Below are 24850 nucleotides of genomic sequence, written 5' to 3' on the forward strand. Positions count from 1 at the left end.
GCTATTCAAGCATATGAATCCAAAAATACTCTTCTTATGTTATCATGCACATTTAGGCACCTGTGCCTTTGTGCCTCCCATATTCTTTCTCGCTCTTGATCAGAACAATGTGTGGGGACATGGTTATTTATTGAGCACTGAGAAAGATTATTTTCTAAAAGGAAAGAGTCTAAAGATCATCCATCTTTATAATATTGATTAAATCTTGTGTATCCAGGCAAAATCTACACTGTATTTCATAATCTGTGACCTTTTCTCCAGATATGATGGAGCCTGCATCCTCTTATTTTTCTGGATACTGTATGTGCTTTCTTCTCTTACAAGTGATGACATCAACTTCAGGTAAGAACATCTACTTTTTTCCTACTCAGTCTCAGCTGTGGAAAGAATCTAGTGCATCACCTTTTAGTGAGTATTAAAGTCAGCACTTCATTGTAATATCAAGAGAAAGACTGAAAAATGGAAATCAGCAACTCTTCTTAGATCCATGAAAAATGAGATTACAGGGCAAACCACTTCCCCCCATATTGGAGACACAGACAGGTGTAAGAATCTACCAAAGCAGCAAACCATAAGCAGAAACCTTTGGAGAAAACAGTACCAGGATTGGAAAATCTAAACCCTAATTATTCAATTGCTAGAGGTTGTATAGACCTGTCTGAGTCAAAAACTCCAGAGAAGACCAGGGCAGGCAGGACACTTGTGCCTTTTACCTCCAGTGTTTCTACCAGGTTCTTACAGTAAATGATTGGAGAAAATTTCTTTGTGCTTCCAGCAAGGGGAAGAGAAAAGTAATCATTTTGATACATACTTGTCTTAAAAAAAACATTGTACTCAAGAAAACTATTTTGCCAGAGCCCAACCTATTATAGTTCCATAACCCTAAGTAACCCAGGGGAAGGGTAATATCTAACTTCAGGCTCCTCTATCCATCCTGTCCTACTTAAGAGGGAGCAGAATCCAGGGAAGCACTCATGAAGCTCACTTCCCAAGAGCACAGGCTCACCCAAACTGAAACCTAATCAGAGAATCACAGAATGCTTCTCTTCCCCCCAAACTGTGTCACTTCATCACTAAAAATCTCTCACCAGAATTCTTCCCCCCCCACACACACACAAAACTGGGAAACATACTAAAAGGCAAATCTATAGTTTGAAGAGAGAGAACAAAACCAGATTCAGATATGATGGGGATTTATCAGACCAGGACTTTAAAACAACTATAAATAATATGCTAAGGGGCCTAATGTAAAAAGCAGATAACATTTAAGAATAGATGGATAATGTAAGTAGAGAGATATGAATTCTAAGAATACAAAAGAAATGTTATAGATTAAAAGAAAGAAATATAAAAATTACTGCCAAAAAACTCTCTTAGGTCACTTTTAGAGTTGTGTTATTAGCTCTATTGAATATAAACTTCTGTTTCTATGTAATCTTTTTCATAATAATAGAAATTTAGAAAAATAAACAATTTTTGTAACAAAATCTAGAGGTCAAAGTAACAAAGATAGCCCAATAAAATAACTTTCTAAAATGATGTGTTTAATGACTGGAGGTACAAAATAATTTGTAAATATTGAAAGATAAATAGGCTTTATATCAGGAATGTGCAGATGGTTTGGAGCTATCAAAGACCTTATTGTGGCCTAAGATTGAGAGAGCAACCCTGTTGTGGGCTTCAGTGAAAGAATTGTCTCCATGGTGGCAGATGCAAAAATGCATTAAACAGTAATTACAAACAGAGTTATACATGGTCAAAACTGCCTAAAGGAATTTATTTGGAGAATATGGGAGAAGACTGCAATAGAAACAAAGAGGGAGAAGAAAAGAAAGGGTTTGACTGATGTGAGATGGTTAGTGGAGCATATGCACCCAAGGATGCATCTGAGTTATCACTGACTCCTTGCTCCTCACACCACCTCTTAGATCCATATCCACAGGGCATCACTGCACTGAAGGTACCACACCCTGAAAACAGTTCTGAGAGTGCTCTTCTGGTGTTCTGTGTGGATTTGCATTGGTCAGTGTGAATCAAGTCAAGTGATCTTTTTGGTTTTTCTCCTTGGAATAAATGAGGTTCTGCTGGAATTGGTTCTACTGAATTTGCTCATTGAAAAGTTATACTAAAATATCCCTTTTTTAGATTTAGAAATTTATTCTTACATTTTTGAAGGTTTTATACATTAACTATGATTTTGATAAAATTTTTAAAATATGTGCTATCATAGTATCCTAATTTTTGTTGAATGCTTTGATCTCAAATTTTATTTTGCCTAGTATACTTATTGTTAGTCTAGGTGTTAAAGCATCAATGTTAACATGATTACTTCTCATATTTGTTTAATTTTAATTGGATATTCTGTTAAAGTTTTCACTTGGGCTAGTAATTCTCTTATTCTCATATACAAAATCAAAACTAAATTCTTTTATAGTGAATGTGTCAAGCTAAAAATGTATCTGCTCTCCCCTTAATTTCTGTGTTGCCTCTTTTTCTTCCTTCTAAAAAGGAAATATATATGAATATTTTAAATTCTTTTATATACCTACTGCGTGGTCCTTCCAAGAAAAAATAGTAATTGTAATTTTTATCCTAGCAATACTACAAAAAAATCCCAAATTTTGCTCAAGTGGTTATAAGTTTTTAGCTTCAAAGCATTATTAAATTTCTGTTATTGCTAATGTACTCTACTGTTCTTCCTACTCTCAGAAACATGCTGAAAATGATAGAGATTATAAAAGATAAATATTAAATTAATACACATTTTTTCTAATTTTCTATTGCAGGGAAATACATATAACATAAAGTCTACAATCTTAATCATTTTAAGTGTATATTTCAATGGTATTAGCCACATTATTTAAGTTGTGTAACCATCCCAATCATCTGTTGAAAGAGGAATTTTCATATTGTAATTCTGAAACGCTATACTCATTAAACAATTTTCCCCATTCTCCCACCTTCATCCCCAGGCAACCACCATTCTACCTTCTGTCTCTGTGGTTTTAGCCACTCTAAATACCTCACACAGGTGGACTCATACAGTATTTGTCTTTTTATGGGGCTAGCCTATTTTAATAATGTAGAATATGTCAGAATTTCCTTTCTTTCTGAGACTGTATATTATTCCTTTGTATGTATTACATTTATATACCACATCTTGTTTATTCATTCATCTGTTGATGGACACATGAGTTGCTTTACTTAGCTGTAAAGGATGCTGCTGTGAACATAGGTGTACAAATATCTCTTTGAGACCCTGCTGTTAATTCAATTCAATGTTACATTTCAGGACATACATACAGCATGCAGTGATCAAAGCCACCATCCCTTTACCTGGTCCCTACATTTCCCAACCTCAAGTGATCACTATTTTGCATTCAAACAAACATATTTTAGCTTCTGTATATGAAAGAGCACATGGTACTTTTCTGTCTGTGTCTGGTTTGTTTTACTTAACAGTATGTTTCAATTTCATCCATTTGGCTAAAAGTGATGGAATTTCATTCATGTTTATAACTGAAAAATATTCTCTTGTATATATGTGTATATATATATATATATATATATATATATAATATATGTGTATATACTATCAAATATATAAGTCACTGACTGATATAGACGTGACTTTATTTTAAAGAGATGTTTAAATGCTAAAATTTCCTAGTTTTTGAGTCAAATTAAACATCAACAACAAGGTTACATCATTAACATGGTGTAAAAAGCACAAACAATACCTGCATTTCTCTAATCCAGTATTTCTGCTTCAAGCTTCCTGATTTTTCAGAAATTGTATTGCCCTGAAATATACTATATGGACCTCATTCTCAAAGGGAATTTTCCTCAAATTTGAGATGATGGTAGAGGCTCGTTCCTGGTTCTGATCTTTGTTACAATCTTGGTTATTATGAACTTTAATCCTGAAATAGTAAATATTAATATTCCCTCTTCTATAACCTATTAGAGTAAGCATTCTAATTTCATTGGTGCTATAGTTTGATGTTGAATGGCCCCCAAAGCCCATGTGTTAAAGACTTATTCTCCAGGGTGGCAGTGGCAGTGGCAGTGTTGGGAACTGGAAGAACCATTAAGAAGTAGGACCTAGTGGAAAGTCTTTAGGTCATGAGGGACAAGCCTTTGAAGGGGATAATGGATTTTGGCTCTGTCCTTGCTCTTTTGCTTCCTGTTGATGGTGTGGGCAGTTTAATTCTACTATGACCTCCCAACATGATGTGCTGTCTTGGCATGGGCCCCTAAAACAACAGACAAGGATCATAAACTAGAATCTACACCTACATTTATTTCTTAACTTACTATTTCAAAGAGTGCCACAATTAACATGATCATTCAGGTATTTCTTTTGTATGTAGATTTTATTTTCTGTGAATGTGTACAAAGTACTGGGATTGTTGGATCATATGGTATAAGTTCTTTAAAGGAACCTCCATACTGTTCTCAATAAAGGCTATACTAATTTACATTCATAGCAGCAATGTATGAGAGTTCCTTTTCCTCCACATCCTCACTAGCACTTATTTTTTTCTTTTTAGATAGCAGCAATTTTAATTGGAGTTCAATGATGTCTCACTGTAGTTTTGATTTTTACTTTACTGATGGCTAATAATATTGAGCATTTTTTCAAATGTCTATGGGCCACCTTTTTAAATTATTTTCAGAATATTCCTGAAACATTCATGGATGAAAACTTCCTAAATTTGATGAAAGACAAATATCTGAGGTGTTCTTCCCCTTTCACTCTCTGTTCTCTTTCTGGAAATCCTAAAATGCATGTGTTGGTCTGCTGGATGATGTCACACATATTCCCCCTTTTTTTCTTTAATATTTGTTTTTCTCCATAATTTGCATGTTTTTGAATTGTATTTCTTTAAGTTTGGGGGGTTTTACTTCTTATAAACTACTTTTGTGACAAGGTTCACCCTAAAGTATAAGCCTAAGTTCTCCTTATGTTTTTTATGATTCTGTGCTTTCTCTGGGCATATGCCTACACTTTGTAATTCTTCCCAGTTTCTTTTGAACGTTCCAGTCCTAACTGTATGGTACTCAAAAAGTAAAAAGAGAAAAATGAAGAGGAAAAAGGCTTTTCACCACAGGTGAAAAAAGCCCTTTTTTATTTGGAGAAGGAGGAGTAGGAGGGGGCAACCACAGGGGAAGGTACGATGACCAACCACCTCATTGTCTGCACCTCTGTGATCAGAGGCAGCAATCAGTTATTAGAGCACAGACACCTCAATGCTTGAAGGATAAAGTCCTTTTTCCCTACCTGCTTTGTTCAAGCTGCTCTAGAAACATAACATTGTTTGGGTGGGGAGTCAGATTGCTTGCTGGTGCTTCCTACTCCACCATCTCCCAGAATCCTCCAAATGAATATATTTTTAAAAGTCTAAAGATGTACCATTGGTATTTATAAAAAAATAGAATATTGGTTTAATCTGAAGGAATGTGATCAGAGCTGAACATTCAGATCAGCATAGGTCTACTGGGCAGAATTTGTGTGTCCTTCCAAGTAGTGTCTAGCAACAGGGTTGTTACTGGTTTATGACTTATTTTGGTTTTCTTTCTTCCTCCACAGAGAAGTTGATGGTGACTGTTCCCAAGGGGCATTTGGTGGCTAGAGTAGGAGGACAGGCTGCTCTCAGCTGCCAGTTGTCCCCACCACAAAGTGCAGAGCACATGGAGGTGCACTGGTTCAGGGGTGACAATTCCCAGCTTGTTTACCTGTACAGAGGCGGTCATGAAGTAAATGGAGAAGCTGCCCCTGAATATGTAAATTGTACAGAGTTTGTGAAAGAGGCCATGGGGGAGGGTAAAGTGACCCTCAAAATTCATAATGTCAGCATTTCTGATGATGGACCATACAGGTGTTTATTTAAAGATACTGACTTCAGTGATATGGCCAGCATGAATCTTAGCGTGGCAGGTAAGTGTGCTTGTGGAATGTTGTATAACAAAGCCCTTTTGACACAATGAGCTCAAATATGAGGAAAATTATCTCAATGTTTCTTATTTCTTCTTTTCATATTCTAAAAAATTCAAATACTACAAGTACTAACTTATAAATAAAATGTGAATTTGATTCACAAATATTAAATTGCAGATCACATGACTTCCTTTCAACTTGCCAATCCAACCTCAATACAATAACTGTCTTGATGGTTCTTTCTCATTTCCATCAGCACTTGGCTTGGAGACACAGATTCATGTCCAGGTTCCCACTAGTGATGGACTCGTGGTGGAGTGTAACTCAGGAGGGTGGTTTCCACAGCCCCAAATGGAGTGGAGAGACAGCAGAGGAGAGGTCGTTCCACATTCATCAAAATCATACTCCCAGGATGGAGCCAGATTGTTCCACATGAAGATGACTCTTCTCAGAAACTTTTCAGACTGCAATATTACATGCTATGTTCACAACCCTGTAATAGGTGAAGAGAAACAAACAAGTATTATCCTAGCAAGTGAGTGTTCCATCATTAGGGTTTAGTTATCAACAAAACATAGAGAAAAAACTAATGGAATAGTTAATGTTAAAGAGCTTACTAAATTCTCTTTGAATGATTCTTTATCTTTGTTATGGGTTTCGGTAATACAGATGTTTTGGGGTGCTAAGGAGAAGGCTTTAGAATAAAAATAAACAAGAACAATAGCAATTCACAGTTCAAAAATACATTACAGCTTTAAAGGCATTTAATGTCCATTACTTTGTTAGACCCTCACAATAATTATGTGTAAATTTATCAGAATTTTAGCTCAGTAACTTGATCTTTCTGAACTATAGTTTTTTCATCTTAGAAATGAATATAATCATACCTCATGGGTTTTTGCAAATCTTAAATAATTAGAAGAAGTAAAACCTTTTTCTTATTGTCATTCAATATTTAGCACTACTACTATTATTTAAAAATTTCTGACAATTCAATAAATGTTATGGTCATTGATAGACAGATGTTGAGAGGCCAGCAACAGCAGTAGTAAGTGAAATGTGGAACTAAACTACAGTTTTCCTGATTACTTGTTCATTGCTCATTCTTTGGAGTCATGATAGGTGGATGTCAAAGGCCATACTCTGTGTGCAATAAAGTTACCCTTAACTAATGCCTCTATAGAGAAGTATAGGAGCAAGGTAATGGACAGGGCAAATGTGCCTTCAGATACCACTTCGTGGAATCTTTTTTAGCCTGATTGTGAACACAGTTTTTTCTCTTAAAAATTCTCTAATATTCTTAAATAATTAACATATGGACTGGAAAAAATATTGTCCTGACCAGATAGGAGCCTATAACAATGCATTATTTGTGGTATAGCAAGAAAGTTTTTAAGAGTGGGTAAGATTCTGTAAATATTTTAAATGTAGAGCTGATGGGAGTTACTGATAGATTGAATGTGTGATGAAAAAGAATAAAGGAAATCAGAAGGACTCCAATGTTATAACCAGAGTCATGAAAGATGATTTTTCATCTACTGAGACAGGAAAATTTGTGGGATAAAATAAGACCATGCTTATAAGACTTACCAGCAAAGTGTTGATCAGGACTTAGGTGCATGAACCTAAAGTTCGCAGAGAAGACCATATTTGGGACATAATATGAATGTCTTCAGCCTAAAGAGAATATTTTGAAGATGAAACTGGCTAAGATCAGAAGAGCAAAAACAGAACCAGGTGTTCCTTTGAAGATCAGTAAGCTTTTGTACTAAGATCTTTTGTTAGAGACAAGAGAGAGGCTTCTTTTCAATCTACTATAGCCTCAGTGTGAATTCTATCCCCAAGATAAGCTTAATGTTGTACTTGCTCTTTACTTGTCACTACACCATCTCTATCAAAGCCTTTTCATGCTACAAATACAAAAATAAAGAATTATAGACCTGAAGGAGTATCCTGCTTTATTAGCAGCAACTTTCTAATCCATTAGGGACACCTATTGTGGATGTATTGATTTCAAGTTGTTCTGTCCTTTCTTTCAGATGACCTGTTTGATAAGGAGCACCTTACAAAGAAGTTTTTAATTTTATTTTCGTGTTTAACAATCGCTTTGGTTTTGACATACATTTGCCTTTGGTATTTCATAAGAAAAGGTAATTGATATGACAAGGGGGAGGGGAATTATTAAGGACGTTAACTTGATGGATAAGTCATGTGGGCAAAAGTGAATGATGTTTGTCTTCCAAAGTTGGGTCTCATATGGGAAGATATTTATGGCTTGTTCCCCACTTTAGAAATGTTGGACTTCATACCTCTTAAATTCCCAAGACAAGAATGCTTTTAGGGATGAGGTTGGTATAGATGTCTTTTGAAATTTCAGATTTACATTTACTTCTTTTTTTAAAAAATTTTTTATTGTTGGTTGTTCAAAACATTACATATTTCTTGATATATCATATTTCACACTTTGATTCAAGTGGGTTATGAACTCCCATTTTTACCCCATATACAGATTGCAGAATCACATCAGTTACACATCCATTGATTTACATATTGCCATACTAGTGTCTGTTGTGTTCTGCTGCCTTTCCTATCCTCTACTATCCCCCCTCCCCTCTTCTCTCTCTACCCCCTCTACTGTCATTCATTTCTCCCCCTTGTATTATTTTTCCCTTTCCCCTCACTTCCTCTTGTATGTACTTTTGTATAACCCTGAGGGTCTCCTTCCATTTCCATGCAATTTCCCTTCTGCACTCATAAGTAGGATGTTAAAGGATTAACACTTACTGATAGATTGAATGCATGATGAAAAAGAGATAAAGGAAATCAGAAGGATCTCAATGTTATAGCCAGAGTCATGAAAGATAATTAAAAATTAAACACTGAAAATTGAGGCAGTACTATCCTCTTTTAAGAAGCAGTTCCTATATTTTCCAAAGGAAGAAGTAAGAGTTCTATTATTTTAAAGTATACACAATACTTAGGAGACTTATTTTAATTGAGTGTAAAATTACACCAAAGAGACATCAACATAAAAAAGCAACAAAAACCTAAAGAAAAAATAAAAAATGGCAAGAAGGACAGCAATGTATGTGCAGCTTTAACATATCTGGCTGTCTTTTCTGTCCTATGTTTTGCTGGCCTGACAGTTCTGCACAGCCACAGCAGAATCTGTCCTGCACAATGATACAAAGTAGGATAAATTCATCAGTCAACTACTGCATTGTGGATAAAAAGAGCTGCACCTGAATGCCACAAGACAAATAATAGTAAACCATTGCATGGACAAAAAAAAAAACTATAGAAACAAAGACAATGATGTTGCTTCTTTTCCCCAAATGAAAGTCCTATGATTCCAGAATTTTCTGAGTAGAAATAGAGTGATGTGAAATGTCAAAGACCCCATTATTTTGTAAAGTGCACCTCAAAACATTCTAATTCTGCCCATGAACCACATACTTCTACATCTCCCTGTTGCAGCTGGTGGTACCTGTGAGGGTACCAGTGTGGCTTTGTCCCTGCCCACAGGAGGAAAGCCCAGTCCCTGATGATCCACTTACACCAGATGCTGACTGCACCATCCTCTTGTGAGAGTCTGGGTCCTCCAGAAAAAGCCCTGAGCTCTTACTCATAGTTAAATCCTGAGCTCATGGGTGAGCCCAGAAAGTGTTCTGCAGGGGAGTCACCATCTCAGAAAACAGGTCTCTTGGTGATGGATTTGTTCAAGTGTGACTTCCATTTTTAAGTTAAGGAGTTTTAAGGCCATCTGGGTTTGTGTTGTCAGTGCCAAGGTAGAGTCCAGCCACAGAACTTCTTACCCACCCAGAAATGCTTTTTTAGCATTGGTGAGAGGCATGTTTCCTTTTCACATCCAAAAGTTGATGTTTTAAGTAAGGAAAGTTTCCTAGCCACTAAGTCTGGATGTCCCTTTTCCCTCACAGCTACTAGGGGCACATCCACACTCAGGGCCTGAGGACCATCTTCCCTCTTGATCCACTTTAGCTCCAGCTGCTCCTCCTGGATACCCTTTCAAACAGGGATCACGGATCTGTCCATGGGACCTGCCATATTTTAGATGCCACCATTGGTTCTCAGTGTCTCTAATCAGCTGTCTACATGATTGTGTTTTCCCCCAATTTGAGAAAAGAGTAGCTGTGGTGTGAAGAAGCTGTGAACTAATGCAAGAGTCTTGGAAGCAGGTGCCCTGTGTTTTTTGAGTGAAGATATTTCAGAAACTTGAATTCCCTGAAATACTTGTACACTCTCCAGATAATTAAACTTTACTTTTTTTAGTCATTTTCTTCTGGAAGGCGATATAAATCAAAGATCAAATGTTTCACAGAAGCAGGGAGCGGTGACACAGGCCTGTAATCCCAGCGACTTGGGAGGCTGAGGCAGGAGGATGTATAGTTCAAAGCCAGCCTCAGGGGAAAAAAATGAGGCACTATGCAACTCATTAAGATCCTGTCTCTAAATAAAATACAAAATAGGGCTAGGAATGTGGGTCAGTTTTTGAGTGCCCTTTAGTTCAATCTGTTACCGCCCCACCCCGCCACACACAAAAAGGTTTCACAGAGAAATTATTCAGTAATACATGGGAAATATTTTCACCATGTCTGTTTAGCTTGTAGGAATGAGTCCCTGGATAAGGCATTTAAGCTCAAGGTGTAAAGTGTGTTTCCTTTACTATTTAAGAAGCAAGCTTTTCCTGGTTACTGAGTCTATGGATCCCAGGCAATTCCTTGTTTTAGCCAACTCAGTGTTGGAACCTAAGCCTGAAACTTGAGAATCTCTAGGAATCTGATGAGGATTCCTAGGACTGCTTTCTTTCTCCCCAGCCAAATTATTATTATTTTTTCTGGAGTAGATGGCACAAATTAGAAAAAAGAAATATCTTTTAGCTCTGAAAGATCTGCACATCTAGTCTGACTAGGACTTGCCACCATCCACAAATAAAACTCACAGAAGAAGCACTAAATTGAGTTGGCGTGGGACAATAACTGTTTTTTTTTTTTCTTCAGATAATTATACTTAGGCTAGAGATGTTCCACATTCCTATGTTCCTCTATGTCAATTTAATTCTTTGTCAATTTAATTCTTTCTCTTCTAGACCATATACCTGAATGTCTACTTACAGGTCTAATTCCATGTTGTTATATGTTGAATTCAATACCTGCTCAATTCCTGTTTTGCTTCATATGCTCTGTGACACTTTTTGTGTATCTGCCATTCCGGACCAGAGGTAAATGGGGTTAGTAGTGGTGTACTCTCTCTTGGTTGCTCTTATTTTCCTAGAAATCTGTCTCTTGGGGTTGTTCAGCCAAGGCTATGTGACAATTTCATCAGCACCAGAGGGATCTGTAGTTTGGGTGGCATTTCAGAGGATCAAATTCCAACATTGAAATTGTTTTGGGTGTCAAGGATAAAAGCTGCCTCTATTACCAGTGTTTTCAACAGTACAGAGAACAGATTTCCTTCTTCTACATAAAAGGAGAAATAAGCATACTGGTTTCAGAAAATATGGTTGAATCTAGTCACTCTTTAAGTATTTTTTCTGGGTCCACTTACTTGTTGGTGAACATTCATGACTCCAAGTCAAAATTTCTTATCAATTTGGGTCTTAAAAATCTACTCTAAAAATACAATGTCAAAGATAAATATTCTCCTTCCAATTCCAATTCTAACATATATACCAAAAATTTGATGCAATTTCAGGAAGTTTTTGAAACTTTTATATCCTTTTGTGGATCCATTATTTATGAAATATGGTCATTATTTAGAGGTAAAATTAATGAAGTAATATAATATTCAAAAATATGATTTTGACAATTATTTTGTTATTTAGAAGTTTATAAAGGAAATATATAGCCAAGACAGTTATCACCAACCAAAGAAATACTTGATCTTATTTGAAGCATTACTTCCAAATCACAAAGGAGAATTTTAGGAAGTTAGAGTGGTCATCAGAAGAACTCCATCTGTTGCCTCATTTTCCATCTTCTTGCTAGCTGGGCCTTATGCATCAATCATTTCTGCTGAAAATCAGAAAGTCCTGCCTCAGAATTTATAAGACCAATGAATAAAAATCCCTATTCCTTAGTGTCAAATTAATAAATACATTTATACTAAAAAGATGAACTCCCAGATACAATGCAGGGGAAAATAGAGCACCCTAAGACAAAGTTACCTAGACATCTTCAATTAAGTGTGAGTTCTCCTTCTAAAGTGTCTGTAGAAGGAAATATGAGGAGCTGAGAAACCAGGATAAAGACCACCTCATTTTAAAAGCTGGTCTGAGGATAATACAAATTATTCCTGATTGTCAAAAGTTTTTCAAGTTTAATGACCACATAGCTGTACTCCCTAGTTTCTTTCAAATGAATACATAGGAGTTGAGCTGAGTCACATGTTACGTGTATATTTACCTTCATAATCAACTGCTTAACGTGACTATACCACTTTATATATCACCAGTAATGAATAAGAGAATGCTTGCTGTTCATTTCTATATTTCATACATATTTTGTACATGAACTTTTTATGGGTATATGGTTTAGAAATAAAACTGGCTTGTGAATATTTTCTCCATTCCCGTAGTTGACTTTTCATTCTGTTGAGTGCTTTGTTGTGCAGAAGCCTTTGAGTTTCATGTAGTTCTGTTTGTCTATTTTTGCTTTGTTGCCTGTACCTTTGGTGTCATAGCCAAGTAATCACTCCCAAGGTCAAAGTCAAGATTTTCCTGTATGTTTTCTTTGAGAAGTCTTATGATTCCAGGTCTTAGCTCTATGTCTTTAACCCATTTTGAGTTTTTTTTGTGTATGTAGCTGAAGACAGGGGTTTAATTTCATTTTTATGCTAATATCACAATATTTTCATTCTTCACTGTTGAGTTATAATATATTTTGGCATTAGGAAGTGTGATGCTTCCAGATTTGTTCTTCATGCACAAAATATCTTTAGCTATTTGGTATCTTTTGTGTGTTCCTTGTAAATTTTAGGATTTTTCCCCCCTGATTTGATTTAAAAAAAAGTACTATTGGGATTTTAATAGAGATTTAATTGAACCTGTGGCTCATTTCTGATAAACATTTTAACAACATTATTATTCTATTGTGTCTATTTTAATTTCTTTCATCAAAGATTTTATTTTCGGTGTACAAATTTTCCAACTCCTTGGATAATAAATTCATCCAAGTATTTTATCTAAGTATTTTATTCTTTTGGAAACTATTATACATGGGATTGCTTTATTAATTTCCTTTTCAAATACTTAGTATATAGAAATACAACTGATTTTTTATGGTGATTTTGTTTTCTGCAAATTTTCTGAATTCATTTATGTGCATGTGTATGTGTGTGTGACAGGGTGTGTGTGTGGGGGGCTCTGTATGTGTGTGTAGTCTGGATCATGTAATCTGTGAATAGAAATAGTTTTATTTCTTCCTTCCAAGTTTGGATGATTTTTCTTTATTTTTATTGCCTTATTTCACTTATTAGGACTAATATGAAGAGAAGTCATGAGAGAAATATGGAATTTCAGTAATACTCTGAATAGAAGTGGTAAAAGTGGCAACCTTGCCTTGTTTCAAACCTTAGAGAAAAAGCTTTAGGTTTTCAAAACTATGTTACTTGTAGGCTTTTTATATGTGGCCATATTGTGTTGAGACAAGTCCTCTCTATACCTAATTTGTTGAGGATTTTTTTTATTAGGAAAGGGTGTTGAATTTTATCAAATCTTTTTTGTGTAATGCATTGTATCATATTTATTGATTTACTTATGTTGACCCATCCTAGTTTCCCAGGATAAATCCCATTTTGTCAAAGTGTATTCTCTTTTTACTGTATTACTGAATGAATGTTGCCAATTTTTCATTGAGGATTTTTGCATCTGTTCATCAATGATATTGTCCTGTCTCCCCACCCCCTTTTTTTGGGGTGTGTGTGTGTGTGTGTGTGACCTCTCTTTGGCTTTGGTTTTCAAGATGATGCTGGCTTAAATAAGAGTTTGATAGTATTCCCTTTTCTTCTATATTTTGGGAGAATTTAAGAAGGATTGGTATTCGTTCTTTAAATATTTTGTATAATGTACCTGTGAACCAATTGGTCCTGGAATTATCTTTGTCATGACTTTTTTTTATTACTGATTTAATCTCCTAACTTGTTATTGGTCTGCTCAGGCTTTCCATTTCATCTTACCTAAGTCTTGGTAGGTTGCATGTTTCCTCTAATTCATTCATTTCTTCCAGGTTTTTCAGTTTATTGTTGTATAGTTGTATATAATAGATGCTTTGGAACATTCCTCACTCACCCCACCCTCCCAGTATCAAATGTAATGTTTCTTCCATTTCTGGTTTTATTTATTTGAGTCTTTACTCACCTTTTTAAAAAGTTGTTTAGGTAAATGTTTGGTAATTTTATCTTTGTAAAGAACCAACTCTTAGTTTTGTTGATTTTTTTTCTCTTATTTTTCTATTTAGTATTTCATTGTTTTCTGATTTATTCTATTATTTTCTTCCATTGCTGCATTTGGCTTAATTTTTTCTTTTTCTATCCTTGGTGTATAATGTTAGGCTGTTTATTTGAGATCATTCTACTACTTAACATTTATTATAAAATTCCCTATTGGGATTGCATTTACTACATACCTGAAGTTCTAGTTTGTTGTATTTTCATTTTAATTTGTCTTGAGATATTTTGTAATATCTTTCTTTTACTTCCTTTTTTCAGCTTTATTTGGGTATGAATGATACATGAAAATTGTATATACTCAAGATATATGCATGATGTTTTTATATGCACATCCATTGTGAAATGATAACTAAAATCAAGCTAATTAACATATCCATCTCATAAGATAGTTACCTGTATGTGTAGTGAGAATACCTAAGATCTATTTTCCACAAATTTCAAGTACTCAATAATTATAGACACATTTTTATACATTTTCAGATCTTGTTCATTTAATAACTGAAAGTTGGTACCATTGAAAGTTGGTCTCCATATTTCTCCACCAACCCCCAAACTTGGAAATCATCCTTCTACTCCTTGACTCAATGAGTTTAAATGTAAATTATATCATGTGGTATTTGTCTTTCTACGTCTCACATATTTCATGTAGCACAATGTCTTCCACATTCATCTATCTTGTCACAAATGGCAAGAAACTCTTGTAAATTAGAGTAACATTCCTTTTCATATACATGCTACAATTTATTTGTTAATCTGTTGACAGGCTGTCTCCATAACTTGACTACTTAGAATAATGCTGTAGCACAGATATCTCTCTAAGATAATGATCTTATTTCCTTTGATAGCATGGTTTATCACTTAGGAACTTCCACACCATTTTCCATAGTGACTGTATCAATTTAGATTCCCACCAATAGTATATAAGGGTCCCATTTTCTATACATTTTCTAAAGCACATTATTTATTTTTATTCTTGATCAGAAGCATCCTAACTAGTGTGAAGTGGCATTTCATTGTGATTTACAGTACACTGATAATTTGATTTATATTTGCCTGATAATTAATGATTGAGCAACTTTTCCTATACTATTATCCATTTGTATTTCTAATTTGGAAAAATGTCTGCTCAGGTTCTTTATTGATTTACAACTAGGTTATTATTATTTTTTCACTGTTTTAATGTAAGTTTCATATATATTTTGGATATTAACCCCCAGCCAAATGACTTTCACATATTTTCCTCCAATCCAGGCTTTTTGCCTTTTAATTTCGTTGATTGTTTCCTTTGCTGAGAAAAACATTTTAGTTTGATATAGTTCCACTTAGTTTTGCTTTTCTTACCTGTGCTTTTGATGTTATGTCTCAAAAAATCAATGCCAAGACTACTGTCATGGAACTTCTCCTCTGAGTTTTATTCAAGCGATTTTACAATTTCAGTTAAAATTAAATTTGCTTTATTTTGAGGGTTTTGGGGGTATGATATAAGATAAGAATAAAATTTCACTGTCTTGTGTGGGTATCCAATTTTTTCAGGCTATCATTTCCCTATTATGTATACTAGGCACCTTTGCCAAAAATTGGTTCATTGTATATGTGTGGGTTTATGCTGGACGTTCTATTCTGTTCCATGATTTTATATGTCAGTTTTTATGTCAATACTATTCTTATTAATTTTTATCAATTATTTTAATTATATAAATGTATGGGGTACCATGTAATAATAATACTTGGATACAGTGTGTAATGATCACATCAGGATAGTTAATAGTTAATATTTTCACCCCTTAGCACAGTGGAATGTCTATAGTTTTTATGCTTATTACATTTTATGAATAATGAAACTTCAACCACCAAGTCACAATAAGGAAATGGGAAAATTAATTATCCTGATTTGATTAGTTCATTTTGTATATGTGTATTGACATATGACATAGCAACTCATAAATGTGCACAATTATTACAACATTAATCAAAATTATTTTTATTTGTTCAAATTATTTATACATGACAGTAGAATGCATTTTGATGCATCATACATAAATGAAGTACAATTTCTCTTTCTTTTGGTTGAACATGATGTAGAATCACACCAGTCATGTAATCATATATGTACATAGGGTAATGATGTTTGATTCATTCTAGTATCCTTCCTACCCCCATACAATCTCCTCTCCTTTCACTCGCCCCTTCCTAAAGTACCTCTATCCTTGCCTTTATTTAAGAGACTGCCATACTGTTTGAATGCTATAGCTTTGTAAAATATTTTGAAATCAGAAAATGTGATGCCTCCATTTTTGTTCTTGCTTAAGATCATTTTACCTATTTGAAGTATTTTGTGGTTCCATAAAATTGTTGAATTATTTATTTCTGTGGAAATGCTATTAGAGATGGGGAGGGAATTTGTGTTAGCCAGCTTTCTATTACTATAGTAAATACATGATATAATCAACTTATAAAGAGAAAAGATTTCTTTTGGTTCATAGTTTTAGAGGTTTCAGTTCATGAGTGGTAGGCCCATATACATGAGCCTATGGAAACATATAATATCAATGTCACAAGGCAAAGCAAAACCATTCACCTCATAGTTAGAAAGTGAAAGAGAAAAGTGATGGTGTTCCAATATCCCCTTCAGGAGCCTGCCTCAAATGACCCAAAGGTTCCATGACATCCCAGTAGTGTTAGACTAGAGACTAAGCCTTGACCACAGAACCTTTGGAAAATACTTGAGATCCAAACTATACTATTCTGCCAATGGTCCCCAAAGAATCATGTCCATTTCACAATGCAAAATGCATTCACCCCATACCCAAAAGTATCAAAATCTTAACTATTCCAGAATTTCTCAAAAGTCCAAATCCAAAGTCTGCTCAGAGACTCAAAGAAAAGTTAGCTGTGAGCCTCGGAAAAAGTGAACAAGTAAGTCATGTGCTCCAAGATACAATGGTTGGACAGGCACAGGGTATACATTCTTACTCCAAAAGAAATCTCTTTGCATACTATGGCCATTTTAACAATATTAATTCTTCCAATCCATGAACATGGATTGTTTGATTAATTTGATTAATTCTTTCAATCCATTAACATGGAGATCATTGCATTGTTTCTGTGTCTTCTTCAGTTTCTTTCTTCACTATCTTGTAATTTTTAGTGTGTAGTCTTTTACTTCCTTGTCTAAATATTTTCCTAGGTGTTTCTTTGTGGGGGAGTTGTTTTGTTTTGTTTTGTTGCTATTGTGCATAGGATGCTTTCATGATTAATTTCTTGACTAGTTTGTTATGAATATACAAAATGGAAGTGTTATTTGTATGTTGATGTTTTTAATCCTACAATTTTAATGAATTTATCAATTATGTTAGATTTTTGTCAGTTTTTCTCTTTATTTCTACACACACACACACACACACACAAACATACACTTATGTCCTCTGCAGAGCTGATATTTTTTCTTTTATTCATATGCCTTTTTTTTTTTTGCTCTTGATAAGACTTTTAGCACAATGCTTCATAAGAGTGGTAAGAATGGATACCCTTTTCTTGTTTGAAAGAATTTGTCATAAGACAAACTCTTTCAGTGTTTCCCCATTCAGTATGATGTTGGCTATGAGCTATTCATATATAGCTTTTATTATTTTTAGATACATTCCTTCTTTACCAAATTTATTCAGGTGCTAAATTTTCTTAAATGATTTTTCTTCATCTCTTGAGATGGTCATATGATTTCTAACCTTTATTATGTTTATGTGATGATTTCATTTATCAATTTGTATATGTTGAACCACCTTTGTATCCCTAGGATAAATTTAAATTGACAATGATGAATGATCTTTTGAGTGATGTTGAATTCTATTTGGCAGTATATTGCTGAAAATTCTTCCATTGATGTTCATCAGAGACATTGTTCTATAGTTTTAATTTTTTATTGCATCTTTGTCTAGTTTTAGTATCAGGGTAATGCTTGCCCTATGGAATGAATTTGGAATAATTATTTCCCTTTCAATTTTTTGATTATTTTGAGAAGAACTGGCATTAGTTTTCATTTAAAAATAGTCTTTGGTAGACCCATTTTTTATTTGTTCTTTTTAGATATACATGAAAATAGAGTGTATTTTACATATTATATATACTTGGAGTATAACTTACAATTCATGTGGTTATACATGATGTACAGGTTCACTGGTTGTATATTAATATATAAGCATAGGAAAGTTTTACCTGATTCATTCTACTCTCTTGCTTATTCCCATTCCCATTTCATTATCTTCATGCCCCTTTGGCTAATCCAACTAAATTCTATTCTTTCATCCCACTGCCCTTATTGTGTGTTAGTATCTACATTTCAGAAAGAAAAAAAAATGGCCTTTGATTATTTTATGACTGGCTGATTTCATTTAGCATGATACTCTCTAGTACCATCCATTAACTGGCAAATGCCATAATTTCACTTCTTCATGGCTGAGTAATCTTTCTTTGTGTATATATACCACATTTTCTTTATCCATTCATCTTTTGAAGGGCACCTATTCAGTTCCATAGCTTAGCTATTATGAATTGAGCTGCTATAATCATTGATGTGGATTCATTACTATTGTATGCTGATTTTCATTTTAAATCATTTGGGTATATGTTTAGGAGTGGAATAACTGGGCCAAATGGTGGTTCCATTTCAAGTTTTCTGAGGAATCTCCATTCTGCTTTCCATAGTGATTACACCACTATGCAGGCCAACCAACAATGTATGAGTGTACCTTTTTCCCACATCTTGCCAACATTTATTTTTACTTGTATTCTTGATAATTGCCATTCTGACTAGAGTGAGATAAAATCTCAGATTAGTTTTAAGCTTCATTTCTCTAATTGCTAGAGATGTTGAACAATTTTTTCATATATTTGTTGACCATTCTTATTTCTCCTTCTGTGAAGTACCTGTTCAAATTCTTTGCTTTTTTATTTATTGGTGTTTTTTTCAGTGTTTTTTGAGTTCTTTAAATATCATGTATATTATGCTGTATCTGAGGTGCTGATGGTAAAGATATTCTCCCATTCTGTAGGCTCTCTCTTCACATTCTTGATTGTTTCCTTTGCTGTGAAGAAACTTTTTAGTTTGATACCATCCCATTTATTGATTCTTAATTGTACTTCTTGCATTTTAGAAGTCTTATTAAGTCAGTTCTATAGCCAACATAATGGAGAGTTGGTTCTACATTTTCTTCTAATAGGTGTAGAGACTTTGGTCTAATTCCTAGGTCCTTGATTCACTTTGAGTTGAGTTTTGTGCAGGGTAAAGGCTAAAGGTTCAATTTCATTTGCTATATATGGACTTCAAGTTTTCCCAGCACCATTTGTTAAAGAAACTGTCTTTTCTCCAATGTATGTTTATGGCACTTGTCTAGTATGAGATAACTGTATTTATGTGGATTTGTCTCTGGGTCTTCCATTACAGAATGGAATGGACTTCATGTCTGTTTTGGTGCCAATACCATGACATTTTTTTATATAGCTCTGTGTATTATTTAGGGTCTGATATTGTGATGCCTCCTGCTTCACCTTTCTCACTAAGGCTTGTTTTGTCTATTCTGGGCCTCTTGATTTTCCAAATAAATTTAATGATTGCCTTTTCTATTTCAATGAAGGATGTCATTAGAACCTTAATAGGAATTTCATTAAATCTGTATAGCACTTTTGGTAGTATGGTCATTTTGATGATATTAATTCTCCCTATCCAAGAACATGGGAGATCTTTCCATCTTCTAAGATCTTCTTCAATTTATTTCCTTAGTTTATGTAGTCTTTATTGTAGAGGTCTTTCACCTTTTTTGTTAGATTGATTACCAAATATTTTTTGAGGCTATTATGAATGCAATAGTTTTCCTAATTTCTCTTTCAGTTGATTCATCACTGATGTATAGGAATGCAATTTGTTGGTGGGTGTTAATTTTATATCCCACTTCTTTGGTGAATTCATTTATGAGTTCTAGAAGCTTCCTAGTGAAGATTTTTGAGTCTTCTAAATACAGAATCATGTGAAAGAGGCCATCCCTATCTGGTTCCATCTTTTAAAGGGAATGTTTTAATTTTTTTTCCATTTAGAATGATAGTTTTGGGTTTAGTATATACAGCTTTTACAATGTTGAGTTATATTATCAAGATCCCTAGTGTTTTGAACATCATATTTTGTCAATTTTTTTCTGCATCTATTGAGATAATCATATGATTCTTGTTTTTAAGTCTATTGATGTGATGGATTATGTTTTATTAATTTTTGTATATTGAACCAACCTTGCATCCCTCAGGTGAACCCCACTTGATCATGGTGCACTATATTTTTCATGTGTTCTTATGTGTGATTTGCCAGTATTTTATTAAGAATTTTTGCATCTATGTTCATGAGCAATTTTTATTCCCTACAATTTTTGTTGATCTGACATTTTCTTTCCTTGATTTGTCTTTGTCTGGTTTTGGTGTCAGGGTGATACTAGCTCCATAGAGTTTGGAAGGGTTCCCTCCTTTTGTATTCCATAGAATAATTTGAGGAGTATTGGTGTTACTTCTTCTTGAAGGTCTGGTAGAACTTGGCTGAGAATCCATCTCATCCTGGGATTTTCTTTGTTGGTAGGATTTTAATGGCATCTTCGATTTCATTGCATGTTTAATTTTTCTATGTCCTCCAGATTCAATTTGAGTAGGCCATGTGTCTCTAGAAATTTGTCAATATCTTCAAAAGTTTCTATTTACTTAGAGCATAAATTTTCAAAATGGGTTCTGATTATTATATGTATTTCTGTAGTGTGCATCTTGATATTTCCTTTTTTATCAGGACTTTTAGTAATTTGAGTTCTCTCTCTCTCTCTCTCTCTCTCTCTCTCTCTCCTCTCTCTCTCTCTCTCTTAACATGGCTAGGATTTATCAATTTTATTTAGTTTTTCAAGGAACCAACTTTTTGTTTCAACAACTTTTGAATTGTTTTTATGTTTGTTGTTCCAATTTCATTGATTTTTTAAAAGAAATTTAGTTGTAGATGGACACAATAATTTTGTTTTATTTATTTATGTGGTGCTGAAGATCAAACCCAGTGCCCCATGCATGCAAGGCATGTGCTCTATCACAGAGCCACAATTTCATTGATTTTGGCCCTAATTCATTGCTTCCTGTCTGCTACTGCTTTTGGTGTTGATTTGTTTTTCTTTTTCTAGGGTTTTGAGATGTAATTAATGTTAGGTTATTTATTTGTAGACTTTCTATTCATTTAATGAATAAGCTCAATGCAATGAAATTTCCTCTCAAAACTGCCTTTATAGTGTCCCTCACTCACCTCACCTCTAAGCATTTTTAAAAAAAAATGTATCCCTGATTTTTTCTGTTATCCATTAGTCATTCAATAGCATATTATCTAGTCTCCAGGTATAAATGTAGCTTCTATTTTTATTTAACCATTGATTTCTAGTTTCATTTTATAATGATATGATAGAATTAAAGGTACCAGCTCTATTCTCTTTTTGTATCTGCTAAGAGTTGCTTTGTGGAATAACATATGGTCTATTTTAGAGAAGGATCTATGTGCTGCCGAGAAGAAAATGTATTTAATCATTGATAGAGGAAATATTCTATATATGTCTGTTAAGTCTAAATTATTTATTGTACTTTTTTTTAGTTCTATAGCTTCTTTATAATTTTTTTGCTTGGAGTATCTTCAGTGGTGAGAGAGGCATTTTAACCTCACTCAGTATTATTATTATTTGATTCCTGAAACTGAGAAGGGTTTGTTTGATGAATGTAGATGTTCCATTGTTTGGGGCATGAATGTTTATGATTGTTATGTCTTGTTGATGTGTAAGTCCCTTAGGCAGTATGAAATATCTTTCTTTGTTCCTTCTGATTAACTTTGGCTTGAAGTCTATTTTATCTGATATGAGGATAGAAACCCCTGCTTATTTATGAGATCCATTTAAATGATATGTTTTTCCTCATGCTTTAACCTTCACTCTGTGGATGCCTTTGCTTATAAGCTGAGTCTCTTAAAGACAGGATATTTTGAGGTCTTGTTTTTTAATCCAATCTGAAAGTCTATGTCTTTTGACTAATGAATGTATGCTTTACCTTCAGTGTTGTTATTGAGAAGTGATTTTTATTCCCTATAATTTTTATTTATTTTTTGTTTGTAATTTGAGCTAGTTTCTCTTTTGATTGACTATTCTTCTAGTGTAGTTACTCTCTTTGCTGGTTTTTCACTTTTATTTTTCATTTTTTCATGAAATATTTTATTGAGTATGTTTTGTAGTGCAAGTTTTTAGTTGTGAATTGTTTAAAGCTTTTTTATCATGAAAGGTTTTTTATTTCATCATGAGTTCTGAAGCTTAATTTTTTGCTGAATATAGTATTATTGGCTAGCATCCATTTTCCTTTAGAGCTTGGTATATAATATTCCAAGACCTCTTAGCTTTGAGGGTCTGAGTTGAGAAATCTGAGATCAAGATTGATTTCCCTCTTAATGTAACCTGTCAGTTTCCTCTGGCAGCCTTTAAAATTCTATCATTGATTATGTTAAGCATTTTCATAATAATGTGCTTTGGTGTGGGTCTACTGTAATTTTGTACATTTGGGGTCCTATAAGCCTTCTGCATTTGATTTCTCATTTCATTCTTTATGTATGAATTTTTTGTATATCATTTCATTGATGAGATTGTGCATTCCTTTGGTTTGTATCTCAGAGCCTTCATCTGTCCCAATAAATCTTAAGTTTACTCTTTTCATGTTATTTTGTGTTTCTTGGAAGAACTGTTTCTGTTGGAGTTCAAAAGATTCTCAGCTTCCCTTCTCAGCAGTACTAGGTGGGGTCATCTGGAGTGGATGCTTTTTCTACCCTCAGGGTGTGGTTGTTGTGGTTAGAAAGGTAATGCTGTAGGCAGATGCTCTGAAGAAAGGGTTTAGGCTTATCTAGGCTCCAGCTTATTCACTGAATATAAGTTGGTCTGAAAATTTTAAATTAGCACACCTCCAGGGCCCAGTGATTCCCAGTTCATTTTGGAAAACTACACCCCAGTGATCTCCCTTGGTTCCACTTGTGTGGTGAAGGAGCTAATTCTTAATCCACTATGTCACCTGTAGGCCCCATGTTTCCTGGTTTTGGGATCATTCTCCAAACTCAATCTCTCCTGCCAAAGCTCTTTTGAATTCCTGGCCAGGCATGTCTCTCTCAGGTGATCCAGAAAGCAGCAGAATTGGAGGAGGAGGAGGAGAGCCATGTAGGTTTCCATGACTTATAGTCACCTGTGTAAACCTTTCTTCATGTTTGATTTTATCCTTTTATATTGCTTGTAGTCTCCATTTCACTCACTTATGCTCTCATATTTGTTATTTCTTTCCTTCTAATTTTATGTTTGGGTAGGTTTATTTTAGGTTCTTGAATTTCATTATTAGATTGTTGATTTGAAATCTTTTTTTATGTGGATCTTTATTATTATAAACTTTCCTTAGTACTGCTTTTGCTGTATTTTATATGTCTTAGTATGGCATTTCTACTTTTATTTGTTTCAAGCTTTTAAATTTTCCTTTGACTTCTTCAGTGACCTACTTTTCACTCAATAGCATGTCAGATAGTTTCCTTGTATCACTACAATTTTTAAAATTTCTTTATTGATAATTTCTAATTTTATTCCATTGTGATCATAACAGATATATGATATGATCTCAGTTTTTTAGTTTTTTGAAACTCCTTTTATGACCTAGTATATGGTTTTTCCTAGAGGATGACCCATTGACTGATGAGAATAATTTGTATTTTATATTTGTTGGATTGTGTATAACTCTTGACTTTATTGGATCTATAATATAGCTTATCTCTGATGTTTTTATATTGATATTTTGTTAGATGACTTGTCCCTTGATGAAATGGTGTGTTGAAATCCCCATATATTATTGTGTTCAAGCCTATCTCTCCTTTTAGATATACTAGTATTAACCCTATCATTAAGTGCAAATATTCTTTTTAAAAAATATTTATTTTTTAGTTTTATCTGAATACAATATCTTTATTTTGTTTCTATGTGGTGCTGAGAATTGAACCCAGTGCCTCACGCATGCTAGGCAAGCGTGCTACCACTTGAGCCACATCCCCAGCCCCAGCAAATATTCTTTTCAATTGTTATAACTTCTTGTTGAATTGATCCCTTAATTATTATATAATAAATTTCTTTGTCTCTTTTACTTTTGTCTTAAAAAACTATTTTGTAAGCACAGATACTTTTGCTTGATTGAGGTTTCCATTTACATGGAATGTCTTTTTTCAGTCCCTTCACTTTCAGTCTATGTGCATATTTACTGGTGAAATGAGTTTCTTATAGGCAGCATATCATTAGGTCTTGTATTTTTATTCATTCAACAAATCTGTATCTTTTTTTTGGGAAGGGGGCGGTTACCTGGGATTGAATTTAGGGGCACTTGACTAAT

At 34.0% G+C, this 24850-nt stretch overlaps 1 protein-coding gene across 1 annotated transcript in view; it reads left to right on the forward strand.

Annotated features, from left to right (window-relative positions):
* Positions 1 to 263: 263 nt before the first annotated feature.
* The window catches only part of LOC114094070 (selection and upkeep of intraepithelial T-cells protein 8-like), a 30039-nt gene continuing 5452 nt past the window's right edge, over positions 264 to 24850 (forward strand). The window contains exons 1-4 of the mRNA XM_027937019.2: positions 264 to 342; positions 5594 to 5941; positions 6198 to 6476; positions 7981 to 8091. Of these exons, the coding sequence (XP_027792820.2) occupies positions 264 to 342; positions 5594 to 5941; positions 6198 to 6476; positions 7981 to 8091 (817 nt within the window). The remainder of the gene's footprint in view (positions 343 to 5593; positions 5942 to 6197; positions 6477 to 7980; positions 8092 to 24850) is intronic.

Source organism: Marmota flaviventris, chromosome 10 (genome assembly GCF_047511675.1).
Source record: "Marmota flaviventris isolate mMarFla1 chromosome 10, mMarFla1.hap1, whole genome shotgun sequence".
NCBI lineage: Eukaryota > Metazoa > Chordata > Mammalia > Rodentia > Sciuridae > Marmota > Marmota flaviventris.